The sequence below is a fragment of the Maylandia zebra genome, linkage group LG15 (assembly GCF_041146795.1).
Source record: "Maylandia zebra isolate NMK-2024a linkage group LG15, Mzebra_GT3a, whole genome shotgun sequence".
Taxonomy (NCBI): Eukaryota; Metazoa; Chordata; class Actinopteri; order Cichliformes; family Cichlidae; genus Maylandia; species Maylandia zebra.
In genome coordinates this window covers 36,113,295-36,129,230 of record NC_135181.1, presented here as the reverse complement: position 1 = coordinate 36,129,230, position 15,936 = coordinate 36,113,295, and the positions used below count along the sequence as shown (strand labels likewise).

At 40.3% G+C, this 15,936-nt stretch overlaps 1 protein-coding gene across 1 annotated transcript in view; it reads right to left on the bottom strand.

Annotated features, from left to right (window-relative positions):
- Positions 1 to 15,936, bottom strand: part of kdm4b (lysine (K)-specific demethylase 4B) — a 43,095-nt gene that overhangs the window by 13,746 nt on the left and 13,413 nt on the right. The window contains exons 7-12 of the mRNA XM_004562027.3: positions 10,483 to 10,586; positions 9,010 to 9,147; positions 2,810 to 3,006; positions 2,489 to 2,736; positions 2,075 to 2,316; positions 1,537 to 1,657 (exon numbers count right to left, since the gene is read on the bottom strand). Of these exons, the coding sequence (XP_004562084.3) occupies positions 1,537 to 1,657; positions 2,075 to 2,316; positions 2,489 to 2,736; positions 2,810 to 3,006; positions 9,010 to 9,147; positions 10,483 to 10,586 (1,050 nt within the window). The remainder of the gene's footprint in view (positions 1 to 1,536; positions 1,658 to 2,074; positions 2,317 to 2,488; positions 2,737 to 2,809; positions 3,007 to 9,009; positions 9,148 to 10,482; positions 10,587 to 15,936) is intronic.

Genomic DNA, 15,936 nt, shown 5'->3' with positions numbered 1-15,936 from the left:
CAGTCGTGTTGAGAGATTTGTTACCGCTAATGATTTTTATTTTTCTCTAAAATGCACGTCAAGCATTTTGAGAGAAGCTCCAGAATGTTTTTCATAAGGGAGCTCTCGCCAAGAGACGGGAACAGCACATTCTGGTCCTGCACAATAACAACACCACTCCTGATATAATTGGCTGATGAACACAAACAGCACTGACATCAATAATATGCTGTCCAGAGTCAGGAATCAATTTTAAAGTGATGCCTTGAAGCTACTGATCCAAACACTTTGTCAGACCTGGACCGAAGGCAGGAAGATATTTTCACAAGCTTCCCATTTAAGTGTTTTTTTCCCCTCCCCTTCCACCCTTCACCACAAGTCTTCTTTTTCTCCTTGTCACCCCACCCACCCTTTTAAAGAACAAACCCTAAGTCGGGTCCCCTGCTGCCAACTCAAAGTGACTTTGAAAGCAGGTAATTGGAAGTCATGATCCCCTGATCAATAAGTGTCAGTCAGAAAATGAAAGGAAAAACACTGAAGAGAGAGTAGTCTTGATTTCATTATCTCCATGGGGAGCTTCAGACCTGCTTGTTTTTCTTCCCCCGAATCAATAAGAAAAACAAACAACAAAACAACAACAATAGTATCTTATTCGTTTTTATGTACAAGAGCTGGATGAACCTTTGGCTGTGCAGTCTATCCAGACTCATAATGCTTTTTATGTAGTGACTACTAGGAATTTATTAGATGGGTTCCAAAGACTAGCAACTTCAATTCAAACACTGAAAATGATCACAATATTTCCGATTTCTCCTTCCCTGCTTCCCGTGTTATGGCCAAAAAGGTGTTTTTGTAGAACACTACACCATTATAGTGACGATGGCCAATTACCATTTAGGTAAAAATATATATAAACATCATGCCATGTCTCTTTGTGATGCTTGACATATTTGTGAAATTTCATGATGCCGTCTAAATTTGTGGGTTTGCGGCACCCTTCAAATTCTAATTAGTTCATCTCTGAGTCCAAGTAAACAAATCTGTCGCAAAGCTGAAGTGCTAACTACTTTGGGCTGCTCCCTTATTCACGGTGGGTCACCACAGCAGGTAGCTCTGCGTGTTCGATTTGGCAGATTTTTATGCCGGATGCCTTTCCTGAGGCAGGGGATATGTGCCTCCTCCTGGGATCAAACTGTGGAGCTTTCACTAGAATGTGTAAACCACGACGCCGTAGAGACGACACCTGTGCCAAATCTGAAGTAACTACAACAAATCTGTTTCCTGAAAATCCAGTTTTTGTTCTTTTCTTCTGTGGCTCCCTCTGGTCTTTACATCAAACATATTATTGTATTATTTGCTGTTTTTCCCTCCACAATTTATTCATGTCTACATGAAAACAGCAAGTACAGCACAGCACAGGTTTCAACTGACATCCAGGAAGATAAAATTGTAGATCTACTAGCAGCTTGCGAGAGAAGTTTCTGAACAAGTGTTTGAGACTTTAATAGCAGAATATTTACAATAAATAACTGAAGTGAAGGACGGATATCCACATACCTTTGTCGCTAGCTGGATCTTGTTTGACAATGGACAGAGGGGAGCGCGTGGGTGGCTTGCTGAGGGGGTGGCGGCGACTCTTTTTTATTTCTGTAGGTATTTTCCTCTTGGGATAGGTTGCCTAAAATAAATTAATTTTAAAAAGTGTGTGTCTTATTTTTGTTCAATGTGTTTAACCTTAAAATATTTATCTCCAAATAAAAAGTAATTTGAACATGTTCAAACTTGATATTAATTTAATAAACTGCTGTTTTTCAGAATGGATAAAAAGGAAATGGAAAAACAAGTAATGACTACAGCTGCAAAAACATTTTTTCCTACATTTGTGGATTATTACAGCAAATATTTGTGGATTTTTTTTAGATTTAATTAGCTTGTGTTTTATTAGCCAATTCAGAGTCTACTCTATTGTGATGTAAGCTCACAGCAAATAAAGTATTAAACTGCCACCAAGTGGGGATTACAAACGCTTAAAGAGCTAACCTGTCTGACAGAGTAAAGGACAAATCTATTGACTTTCAGTCAAGATCGGACTCACCTGGGTGGCACTCACATCCATCTTGTTGTCTGCTAAGATGTCGCTGTGTCTCGGGGACAAAGTGTCTAGATGACGAGCCGTCTCCCTCTTTGAATTCTTGTCGTCAGATGTAGCAAACTGCTTAAACGCTTCCTCGAATCCAGTGATGGCATTTTGGCCACTGGAGATCTTCTTCGGCTTTCTCTGCTTCTTTTTCTCAATGTCGTCTGTCAAGTTCTGTGGTTTGGTTTCTTGTTCTTGTCCTGGAAAATAACAGATGAGGAGATAAAGTCAGAAGTGCTACTGGCTCATTAAAAATGTCTGTATGAGGCAATGAGGTTAAAACTACCGTGTGGACTGAGTAATGACTTTTTAAAGTGGAAGATTCTATCACTGAGGATAGAACTGAAAGAAATGCTTTCATATCTGCCTCACCCTCTGCAGCTGGAGTCTCTACTACTTTAGCGGCGGCCTCAGCAGCCTGCTGCTCCTCGCGCTCCAGGGCTTCCAAAGTTATCATGGCCTCTCGGGCAAGACGTGCTTCCTTCTCCTTCCTACGCTGAGCCTCACGCTCCTCAACCTGACGCTGATACTCGACAGCATTCAGCTCAATGCCTTCCTCTGCCAGGACTTTCACCTCCTCGAGCTTCAGACGACGGAATTGCTTCATCTTCTGCATGGCCCTGTCATAGTTAGACAGCTAAGTAAAACCCTCATATTTACTTTTGAACACATGAAGAATTTCATAATACAAACCTTCGCAGGAGGTTTGCCCGTTGGGCGACGCGATGCTCCCTCCAGCTCTCCAGCTCAGGGCTGGTGAGCTCTGTGGGCTTCAGGTGGTCCAGCACTGTTGTGTCTTTACCCTGCTTCCACAGGTCATAGCGCACGGGTTGCAGGCGGCGCACAAACACATCCATGGAGATCTTCACCATGTCCTTCCGGCAGGAACACTGGAGAGAAAAGACAAGGCTCTACATTAGAGTAGAGAATACCTTTTGTAAAGATGGGACTTCTGTGTGATAAAGGGGGGGGGTGAAATTCTAGATAAGCATCTCTATTAAGGTCTTTCAGAACCCACTACCCCACAGCCGTAGGACTACAGATTATATTACACATCCGATTTCTGAAAACTCAAAAGAGTAAGTGAGGAGTGATCAAAAGCAGAGGTAACCATTCAGAGTAAACAAATCAAACTTTACAAAGGGGATTAGTCTATCTAGATAATAAAAATCTCTTACTTCCATCTCTGTAAATTACTAAAACCAGAGACAGTCTAAGAGAGAGAGAAGTCACCCAAACAATGCTGAATTGAATCTAATCTGTAAGAGCAAAGATGGTTGTAAAGTTTTAGCTTCTGGAGGAAAAAAAAGTTTGTTAAAACCTTTTTTTGGGGAGAAGTCGGCAAACCTTTTAAGTACATTATATCCAATTTGACTGTTGACTCAAAAGGCATGCAGATTTTATGTCACAGTGACCACAAACAAAGTTAATTTACACACACGAGCATCAAAAAGGGCCATCAGGATTACCAATACAGCTACAAAATGACCTAACTTGCTTTTAATGGTCACAGGTACACAGGCCTAGAGATCTGCAGGTGGCGATCTCCCGGCAACCTTTATTTTCTATGGAAAAATGTATAGACCCCAACCTGTTAGCAAGTGGTTGTGTAGAGGATCGGTCACAAAGATGGTGCTGTACCAAAAAACTTTGGTTAATAGCACTCATAATTTCCATGAAAGATGCCAATTTGTCTGCAAACAATGGCATTTCCTCACTTTTCACAACTTTGTTTTCAGACATATCTCCCATGCAATCTAGTAAGCGCAATGATAGCAATCAAAGTAGTTGTCAGGAGGTTTTCAGTACAGGACAATGCCTTAGGGACTACGAGCAACCTCCAGCAGCCACTCACCAGTTACAGGATCCACACTTTTCCCTGTCGACCAGTGGTTGCCAGACAGTTGCCGGCAGGTCTCTAGGCCTGTGCGACAAAGGCCACACCTGACAAACAGGCTTTAAATATACAGTAAACAACCAGCTGTTCCACTGTGGTGTTGTACATAAACCACTGACCTGAGATACCTTAAAACGTGATAATGACTAAAATACGGCACGAGACAGAACCATTGAGTCATCAGAACTATTGAATCATTGAGCTTACTAGAGAGGGGAACTGTTGCATTAAAAAACTGCAGTGGTGCAGGAGTGAAAAATGGCATGGACATCAAAATGAAGTTTTGAAATACAGGAAACAAATGGAGGGTGGTGTAATGAAAGGGAAAAAAAGAAGAGGAAGGAGACATATGAAGATATTTTTTGTGCCTCGCTTGCTGTGTTTCTTTCAAATCCTTTTATTTCCTGATCTGTATTGACAGCCTTGTGCTCAATTACTAGAAACACAACAGCCCACACCTCCACAGCAAAACAATTTCCAGCCTACATCTCATCTAGACACCACTTGACAGACAGAGACATTAAAATACTGTGTTGGTGATGGAATGGGGAATGGGAGGGCAAAAAAGAGGGGGTGCAAGTGCAAGCATGGGAACACCTGATTTTTACCACAATGAAACTTTTACTGGGAACAGGACGTGACTAACAAAAAACCCCATCAAAAAACAGCCACCGAGATAAATATTGCTCTTACCCTGATTGTACCTAGCAAAATGTGCATTCTTCACTGCTAAAGAGTCAGCGCCTTGTTTTATTTTTAGGAAGGTGTTAAGAGGTTATGGACATCGTTGCCATCCTCAAGGGCCAGGATGAGTTACACTTTATTGTCATCTAAAAACTTAATTAGATGAAACTCAATTGGAGATGCACAAGATCTCAGAAAACAAAAACCCACTCTGAGGCAGGGAGTCAATGAGCCCTGAAGTATACTTGGGCTCCTAATGAAGCTTAATTATAGGAGCCACAGAAAACCTGAAGCCTGGGGACTCACTGTGGATGCACAGCACTTGCTTCAGTCTTCCTTTATTTTTCAAAGTTCTTCAGTGTAGGGATACTTCTCAGTATATCCAATAGTATAAAACAAAATGAGATTGCATGAAAATGTAAGCATCCAGTTATTTTGTTCATTCTTCTGATGAAACAAAACTAACCTTCAAGATGCTAATAGGAATGGAGAATAATTTCAAAGGTATTTAAAAACATTTTCAATGCAAAATTCTGAATGTGCTGTACAACAGGGCTGCAGATCACCCACCTGCTGAGAAAACAGAGTACAGCAACACAAAGCTAAACCACTACTTTGGTGTTTTTTTGTGTTTTCTTTTGTTTGTTTGCTTCAGTTAGCAAGAAATAAAAATGCTGAACACATTTAAAGACTAAACTGCTCCAATTTTTCTCCCACTCCCACAGTTTTCCCCTCCTTTCCTTCTTTATCTCCTCACATACATCCCCAGATGAGATCAGCTGCTTAACATGCTGAACAAAACGAGAAGATTTAAAACAAAACAGTACAAACGTTCATTAGGAACTGTGGTAAAACAACTGTAAAGTGGCACGAGCCAGGTTTATGATTACATTGCAAGTTGTTGTATTTCTCAGCGATATTTAATGGTCTTCACTAATCTGTGTGGCCGTAAGTCAGGGGTTTATTATCCTCCAGAGTAAAAACTGTCCTTAAAGTCAGAAAAAATAAACAAAAAAAAAAAAACAAAAAAAAATCATTTGTATGTCCTCCTGCATGTAGTTGCTTCTACATTGTACTAACTGCCATTGCAGCAAATATACATTCAGCATGAGTGTCGAAGCTCGGGCTGCTGTGCATTTTTTAGCTATATATAAAGTAGCAAAAATATAAAGTCAAATATGACTATAGAGTTTTAGAAATGGATGATCTTTCTATGGTTAAATTAATCAAATTTCCTCAACATCTGGGCAGAAAGAAATCTCAGCAGCAGGAAGGTTCATTAAGCTGTTCAGAGTGAAAAAAATTAAACTAATTTTAAATTACTTTAGCACAGCAATGCAAAATGGCAAAGAGATTTTTGTTGTTGTTTCTCATGAGCAGCATTAGGGTAATTGTAGTTATAGCATCTTAATTCACCTTGCCCACACTGACACAGCTTCCTAATGTTATAATGAAAATCTCAGTAACATGTCTGTGTTTTACATATGAGCTAAATTTACTGCTGATTTTGGAAACTCTGTGGACAAATTCTGATTGTTTTTGTTAATGACTGGCCTGATTTTGTTGCTCAGTGTCAAGAATCTAGTCTGCATCTTAATGAACACTTCTTTTCTTCTTTTGTTTCAGGCAGTGTTTGCTACATTAACACTGACACAGTCCTTTCTTTAATAAATGTAGCACAAAAAATGCTAAATGTTGAACTATATCATGGACAAAGTTGATGAATACGACTAATAAAAACATATTCTCTGGTCTCATAGAAGAAAAAAAACAGACAAGCCTGCAAACAAATACAGAAAAGATGAAGCGAGTCATCTGTAGTTGAATCTTTAGATGAAAAAGTGATGTGATTTAGCCCGGGACCTGGGAGGATGATTTTTGTTCATTTCCTAGACAGGGGGGATATAAAAAAAAAAAAAAAAAAAAAAAAAAAAAAAAAAAAAAAAAAAAATCACCCTGGAAGCCTGGAGGAACATTAGCAAAGTGTGACTGAGCACCAAACGAGCAGAGAGAGGCTTTCACCAAGAATACAACAACCCCAGAAGACAAACTTTTAACATTCAGAAAAATAATGCTGCAGCAAATGTAAGTATAACAATATGAAGAATCTTTTTCACCGACTTCAATTCGTCAGTGGAGTCTACATTTTGCCGTCTTCCCTTAAATGTGCAAAAGAAGGGAAAAAAAAGAAAAATCCTACTGTAGCTAGTCATGCAACACCTTTCTTTTTGATTTCTGCTGTTATTATTCTTGTCATTTCAAAGAAAGCAAGCCATTTCCACACTCAGATCTATGGTTCAAATGAAATTGTTTGAGTTTCAATGCTTTTCTGATATGCTCTGAATGAGGTACTAAATCCATTAAATGCAAAAAAAAATGAAAGAAAATTAAATGGCCAACACCTAACGCACAGCCAGAGGTGGAGAAGAAGGTTAATTAGAACTGTCACGTCTTAAACAATAGAAGTACAACCCCACACAGAACATGCAAGGAATGCTGACAATAGACCTGCTCTGACCGCAGATGTGTTCACTTAGGAAGCCAAACAGATGGGTCAGCAGTTAAGGAGCTTGTCTTTAAAAAGGACTGAGACATGAAGCACGCCCAAATTCTCTCTCAGTCTCTGTCGTGTGCCACCAGCCCGAAAACAGTGACAGATTCGATACCGAGCCCCATCGTTCACTGTCCTGTTTGATGCTGACAGACTAGGGCTCAGCAGGGGGAAGGCGGGGAGGGGAGGGGAGGGGAGATGAGTTAATGGATGACTGCTTAAGCCAAAGACAGAGAAAGATGGCGGAGTTAAGAGAAAGATTAAGAGAAAATGAGACTTTATTATTGCTCAGGAAGAAGGTGGGATAGTTAAGCCATCTAAAACTACTATCTATATCAAGATACAGAATATAGAGAATATAAGAACTGAATTTTTTTAGGATATTTGGGGAATAAAAGGAAAAGAAATTTGAATAATTATGGCCCTGTGGATGTACGCCTCTATATACAGAGGGACAACCTAAATATAGAAAAACCTTTCAACTTTTTCAGGCATTTAGGATCCACTTATTCACAAGGCTCAGCGCAAGATCTGTGCAGTGAGCAAAAAGGCAAAGAAACGCCTTCAGCAGGTCCTGGTCTCTGGTTCATTTTAGCCAAAGACTCATCTGCTTGGTCCAAATGATTCACTATGAGGCGTCTGCTACTGAGCTGTAAATTACACAGCACAAGTTCTGGGACAATCTTTATAACCATTACACCCAAAGAGTACAGACGCCTGAGTGAGAGAGAAATCTGGCTAGAAAGAAAGAGCTCTGCTCGTTGGTCGAGCTGTTGTATTTTTCCACATTCCTCCAGCTCCACGTGCCGAGCTGTGCTGTCGATTTGTCGACTCGGATTAGTCGTGCAGAATGGAAAACTCTTCTTTAACAAACTGAGACAAGCGCAGTGGAGATGCTCCCTTGAGCACTGGTGAAGGGAAGACTGCTGGAGCCTCGACTACTGGTTCTTAAATTACAAGTGGCCACATGGGTACAGTAGGAAGGCCGAAAATGAGAAAGAGCGAGAAGGGAGGGTGATGTGCTTTTGCAAACTGGCACCTCATAAATCTGACATGCAGCCAAGTAGAGAGAAACCAGGGAAAAGGGGCATGCACACACACAAAGACAGAGACAGAGGACTGAACATGAAATGGAATGTATAGAGAAAAGAAAAGAGGGGAGTTTCTTCCAGAGGACATTGTCGTTGGACTCCCTTCCACAACCAACCCATGCCCTGTCAATTTCATGCTCAACAGCCCACGGGCAAAGAGGCAGTTTGCGTCAGTGCAAGGATGCAAGGGTACAGTTAGTGTCGGTAACAGATGGTGTGCAGCAGAGAACCAGACGCTGCTTTTATATTTCGATATGATCTATTACTTCATCCCTTCAAAGAAGCAAACACCCAGAGCAGGAAGGCTGCAAAGCTGCCTCTGAATCACACATCCGATCAAAACTATTCAAGTGGAGTGTCTACACTGGCCTTCAGACCTCGTCTCAAACAAGTGCTGACAAAATTTAGATAAAAACCTATTTTCTAAATGGATAGACGTGTTATATAGATGGAGTGCCCAGTTTGCAAAGTTAACATGATCATTAATGAGCATCACTGCTTTTCTTTTAGCCAGATCAGTGTTTTGTTTTGGATGTTTTTGTGAGATCATTTCAAACGTTTTCAAAATCCCCCAAATCACTTTTTCCCATCACTGCTGACACGTTAACACAGCAGACTGAAATTTCTCTGTTACGGTGACTTAACCTCTCTGCAATCAGTCTCATCTTACCAGTGTAGCCATCTTGCCGTAGTCCACCCAGCGCAGCGTGGCAAAGTTTGTGGACTCTGCACAGTTGAAGCCATGGTTGAAGCCGGCGTGGTAGCCATAAGGAAAGGTGATCATGAACTCCCCTTCATTCTGAGTTATCTGTTCACACAGACAAGAAAACACATTTTTTTAAATGTCTGAAGGCTGAATTTATCAGTTGTCTCTGTGCACAAGGAAGGCATTAATCTATTTACCAGTTATTTCTTACAGCTATATTTTATTGTTACCACCAGTTGCACAAAGGCTACCGCTGACTTAAGGTTTGAGGGATAAACATTGAGTTTGAATCCTTAGAAACATCTTGTCCCTGTTTTTCTAACTTAATTCGACTAAACATGGCTGCTGCTCCGAGTACTGAATTCCTTCCCATGAGCTCAGTGTTATTCTGCAAATGTGCTCTACTTGTCCTCACATTTTAACCACTTGTGTGTGTGTGTGTGTGTGTGTGTGTGTGTGTGTGTGTGTTGCCCTAAAACCCAAGCCCTATATATCTGACTGCGGATCTCAACTTCTTTACAAAGCATGGATCTTGGCAATCAAGAGACACATCAAGCCAGATAAGGTGACAGGAGAAACGGAAGTAGGGGGCTGAAAGTGGGAGATAAACTTCTTCAACTAAAGGCAGTGGTTCAGATATCAAAAGTCCCTTTTTTCTACTGCAAGAACACAAGTTTTATTTTTACACTCAAATCAGGAAAGACACTGTAGGTGTGTAACAAGTCAAACGTTCACTGTGATAATGATGTCCTAAGGGGTGAGAAATGAGATAAATGGGGGTAGAGGGGAACCCTTATGCTGACTCTGGAGAACATCAGATGCCTGCTCCATGTCAGCGTTTTTTCCCCCTTCCTCAATCTGCCATAATTTGAAGACTGAACTGCTGAACAGAACAATAACCGATAGGTGAAATGATCCCCAACAATTTGCTACGACAGACACAATATCTTGACTCAAACTAATTTTTCAGAGCCAGTATAAGTTAATAATAAAAGCCCACTTCTTCTCCAGCTGATGCAAGACACACTTGGAGAACTGGGGGAATAAATGCACCACTTCCCATCTTCTGATACTAAATATTTCAAATCTCCTCATTGTTTTAATGTCAATATCTGCATCACAATTTCCACTCTGATCATTATGAGGCTGAAGATGCGTGTGTGCTTAAGCATTGGGGTACAGCTTTATTCCATTTTATAATGGTTGCCTACTTTAGATAGACGTTAGAGTCAGGGCAAACAGCTTTCTTCTATATGGTGTTAAAGGGTGAAACAGTGTCAGCCAGTTTAAGGCAAGTGGGTGGGAGGGACTCTATTGCTACTTCAGCCAGCACTGGTAAAGAAGCTTGTATGACAGTTAACACAGAAATTGTTAACATTACTTTATTACCTCATGGATACCTTATACTGTGTGTGTAGGGAAACAGCGGCTACTCACCCTGTTAAAGGGAATGCCATACTTCTTCAGGATGGATGGTGATATCAGTGTCATTTTGTGGCGAAGGAAGGCATCGCAGCCTTGGGAGCTGCCGGGAAAGAAGCCTGCAGAGGGTGAGAGTGAGCATAGGGCATTTTACTGACAACCACAACATCATCTTACTACAACAATCGTAGGGTATACACACACACACACACACACACACACACACACACACACACACACACACACACACACACACACACATATATGTAAACATACATACATACATACATGTATATATATGTTCATGTTATCATCAACCTCTGAAAGCAATGTTATGTTATCTTTTTGTGTTTCTTTCATGAGCCACATTCAGCAAAATCTGTATCCATGACAGAGTTTTGTTCAATCACCACAAAAGACAGATTAAAGACTTTGAGAAAGTGCTGCAGGCCTCTCAAAAACAGCCCACGTTTTGTTTTGTTTTTTTACTCTTGCTAGTTTATGTTTATGTAAACGATTAATCTGTATATTGTAGCAACAGGAGAATAACTGGATTTAAACTCAGAGTTAGTGAGAGAAGAAGATTAATAAGCAAAGCCGAAACCCATATACCAATATTTGGTGATTGGCAACTTTTTTCTTTCATACATAGGAAACAATAAATGCTCAGAAAAAAAAAAAAAAACTGATTATGTGTAGTTTCATTCATTTAGACTCAACTCTGCTTAGATCAGCTGGTTGTTTTGTTTATCGTCAGGTATCTGGTGTGGTGGATGAGCCAAAACATCAGCCTACTGAAGTACACCAACACTAAAGACAATATGTCAACCGCACTCATAAGCCATCAGGTACATGTTAAAAATGGATTTTGTTCTCACCAGAAACTTCTTTTAAATCCACTTAATAAGCCTGAATCATCGAGTCACCGATTTTACGAACGGAAGCAATTATGCGGTGACTATGAGAGAAACTGTCTAGCAATGAAGTGTTGAGCATGAACAGTAATTTCAAGGACATCGGTTAAGAGCTGACACCAATGCAGCACTTGTTCCTGAAAGCCATTAATTATCATAATCATTTCCTGGGCCAACAATCCCCAGATGTCATCATGATGCCCCTGTGGTCCCCTGCCTGTCAGCTGGCACAAGTGAACTTCTTTGAGAAGAAGAAAACTTAAAATGACACGGCAACTGAATACATCAACTACTGCATGGAAATGGGTGACAAAATTTACAGATGAAGCTACTGTACACTGATAGCATCATTGCTTACTCTGATTTTTAGGAGGAAAAAAACCTAATTATTTCTCTTATTCTGTTCTCAATCACTACAGCACCCTAATAGCATGCCTAAAATTAGGTTATGCTGTGAAGCATGCGGGTGTCCGAGACATGAATGGAATCACTCTCCGATCGTGATGCAATATTTTCATCACACTCTGTCTGAATTAGAAACTAACAGTATGTTGCAGTAGTATTACGACCACAATCTAGCATAAACCATTACCAAGAAGCTTGTCAGCCTTTACTGGAATTTAGATTGAATATATTAATTTGCACAAACTGCTTTGTGTAAAGTACAAAAAACAGATTACAGAGTAATTAAAGGAGAAAATCAACACATTTGAATGTACTGCATTAGCCTGATTACTATACAACAGTGATTGGAGAATAGATTTCTATGATCCCTTCATATGTGTAATATAATCCCATAAGTGTATTTCGACACTGACAAATAAACAGCCATCTCCAGTTGAAATGCAACCATTTATCTTGTTATTGTTAATCCCACAACCTGGAAAAGGAAATCCGGTTTCCCCTTGACATGGGCAGAAATTAATTCACTGCCCAAAGTGTGGAATAATCACATTACCACAGTGCATGAAAATTCACTGATTGTGGGCCTCCAGGTTGGATTTCTGGGGAGATCTGATGGATGTCACTGTGTGTAAAGGGATGCAACAGCATAAAAGTGAAGCTGGGTGCTGTCTCTCTGTAAAATTGTGATCCAGTTCAGTGCAACCAATGCAAACAGAAACAAGGAAAACCTGTGGGGTTATTTAAAACATGTTATTAATTTGCAGAAGCAGCAGCACTAACAACAGTGACAGTCAGAGGCTACTGATTATTTAAACCATGGTCTCATCTGTTTACTACAGTGTAATTAATCCGAAAACAATACAATGAGCTGTGCATTAATTACCGATGTTTCCGTCACTAATAAAAGTTACTGCAAGTCAGTGTACTTTATGAGAGGATTCAAACTGCACTAAAGGAAATGTGAAACTGCATTTGCTATTGTATCAATGTGGACTTTTCCAGCTGGAGTAATTTACCAATCATACCCATCTTGTATTATAAAACAAACTCAATTCCTTAAAAACGCCGCCCGCTTTGAGAGCCCAAAATGTCAGAGGTATATTATGATCTCAAAGCCCCGACTCACTCTCTAAAACAAAGGCTCACTTCTGCTCTTGGAGACAGAAAGACAGACTCTGCATAATCAAAAGAATGAATTTCTCCTCCATCGCTCACTCTCCACCCCCTTTACTGCATGTACCCACCAGTGCCTCAAAGGGGGGTCCATCCATGCCTCCACCCAGTTAAACTTTAATGTGACTGACAGTATAATCAGCACCCATTTCATCCTTCATTTTCACTGCATTGTTTCAGCCTCTGTTCCACCCTACAAAGCAAAAGAGGGAGAGGGGGACTCTCTACTCTCCCAGTGCCTGCCTGCCCGTTGGAGCTGATAAAGGTGAATAATGTGCCGACAGAGCCTGCGTATTAATCCCCATTAAAATGCAGCTGGCTTTCTGAGCTCTCCATGGGGTAATATTAACTTAAAGGCTTCATTCTGTCCTTTAGAGTTTGAAAATTAAGTTCCTGCTTCGAACCCTACACCCTCCCCTCCTCTTCACCTTAACCGAAAAGTCTCCCGCCGTGGCAGAAATGAGGAGTGATAGGAGTGACGTCTGTTACCCTGTCAAATGTCTGGAGAGGAGGTTTTAAGTAACCATTGTCCCAGTCCCATTTAGCATCCCTGCAACACTCATAACTGTCTTTTTAGGACCCCATAAACAGTTGGCTGCCTGGAGGATGGCTTTGATAGGTCAGTGAGAGCCTGTTAAATAACGGTGGCAGTGGTGTCCTCCTACTGCCAGCTGGTTAGATAAGAAGAGAGGAAGACAGGAAAGAGCATCAACATATACAATGTAATTAGAAAGCATGTTGCTTGAGATCAGAGATGTTGAGGTTATTTAAATAAAACATTAAACAATTCTGCATACATTGAAATGCATAATTCCCAAGTATTGTCCTAAAACTGCCAAACCAGGCAGATAAAAGTAAGACAAAATGCCCATTTTACAGTATAATGCTATATTTATTTATAGCGTTTTTATTATCAGCAAAGACTTCAACATGGTCTGTGAGTAAAGCCGTCAATACAATGGGCCCATCTCACAGCAGACTTTTTGACTGGTGTTTTAGAAAAGGCACAGACGGAAGTAATAACAGTAATTAGGACTCCATTCTATTTAGGTGGGCCAGTAAGTCAATGTGAACACCAGGGCTGTGAAACTGAAACAACTGAATAAAATGATGCCAAAACTGCAGTTGTGTTTAGTACTGGTAGGGTTTGCAGGGTTTCCCCCTTTATTTAGTTTTTAATACTTAATTGTAAAAGTATTACTTGAGAGATTACAGAACTAGGGTGTTTAAGAATGAGGCTCTCTTTGATTTGTACTTAGGATTTGGAATAATTACAAGGTGTTTTTTAATCTTAGATTCTTCTGTGGATTTTTTCATGTCGTTTTCAAACCACAAGAGCAAGTTTTTGCATGAATGAAGCCCAGTGGTGGGCCCATTTGACAAACACTCTTTAAATGACCGTAACTCTGTTACAAACTGTGCTAGAGAAAAAAAATTCAAGTGGTTTTGGGGAGAGGAGAACAAAAGCTTTACAGGGATCTGTATCATGGTAGCAAAAGAAGATTCAGGTACTACGGTCTGAACGCAGACAGAAAAATCAGCTCTGGCTAGATTTTACATTAATGTAACTCCTCAACCATTTTGGGCTAGAGAGAAAATTCACATAGTTTCTAAAAGATGGGATTCAATTTACAATTTTACAGCCAAAACCACAAAATAAGTGCAGGTGGCCTGTGTGATACTTTCGTGATAATGAGCTATCATTATAGACATAAGCCTGACACTCCAGTTTGCATTGCCCTAAGCAGCAGTACATAAGAAGAACTTTATCACAAAGTCAAACATGTTTGGTTATTTCTCCAGCTTTCTTTTGTGGAGAAATTTTAATGCAAACGCTCCATAAACACATTAAGTAGATTGGTTAAGTGTTTTCCCTTTATACCAGCGCAGTAACGGCTACAACCAAACCCCTATCCAACGCTGGCACAGCACTGTGCAGATAGCCAGGGAGTTCCTCCACAGAGGAATTTTTGGCGAGGCTTAATTAAAGGCCAACACCACAAGAAAATCCACTGGTGAAATGATAAGAAATGAGAATAAAAACATAAGAATTAAAATCCTCTCCAAAAAGTGCCTCAGAGCAATTTAGCAAACTGCTGAACAAGTAGAACATAAACACTGATATGTTTTTGACTTCCAGGAGTGAGCTCTCCTCTCACCCTCGGCAGCTGTATTTTACAAATGAGGCAGGTGCTGGATAAGCCAGCTAAGCTGCAATGTATGACTGAACACCCTGCTATAAAAGCTGGCGCTAATGGGATCTCAGTTTTAATGTCCAAAGCCAGGCTACTCTGCGGGTGGTTTTAAAAGTAGCATTTAATGTCATTTTTAACATTTTACCAGTGTAACCAGCAGATGTATGGATAAAGGACATCTGGGCCAAGACTGTCCATTTCCCTGTGTGTCAGTCACTGATTACAATATGAATATAGATACACTTATTTAAAAAAAAAAAAAAAAAAAAAAAAAAAAAGCTAAATTACTGCAGCGTGACAGCTGATGCTTTCAAAATTACAGCTGCCAAATGTGCTCCTCTTATCCCTCCACATGGACTTCCTTCCACAGGCTGCTCAAATGTGACTGGTCAATACGACTCTAAAGCCCAAAGCATCTCACTCCTTGCCCTACAGATTCTGCATATTTATAAGGAAACCTATTTAACTTTGTGTGTGTGTAGCCCACAGGAAAAGGTTTTAGACCTGGAAATGCAAAACCAGCTTCCTCGAGCTGTCTTTCAGCCCCTCACTATTATGTGACCGAACCTTTTTGAGTTTAGTTCATCAATAACAGTTTTTCCTTATAAGCACAGGAAGTGAAATACTGTCTGAATGCTTTTGTTTCCTTTGTGCATAGAGACAAACTCCATGTATTGCACATAGATCAATGGTACATAGTTAAATTCCACCCAAGAGTGATAACTAGCATATAACTGGGAGAGTGTGTCTATTTAAAGCAAGTCTCTCTTCTCACCTCGATA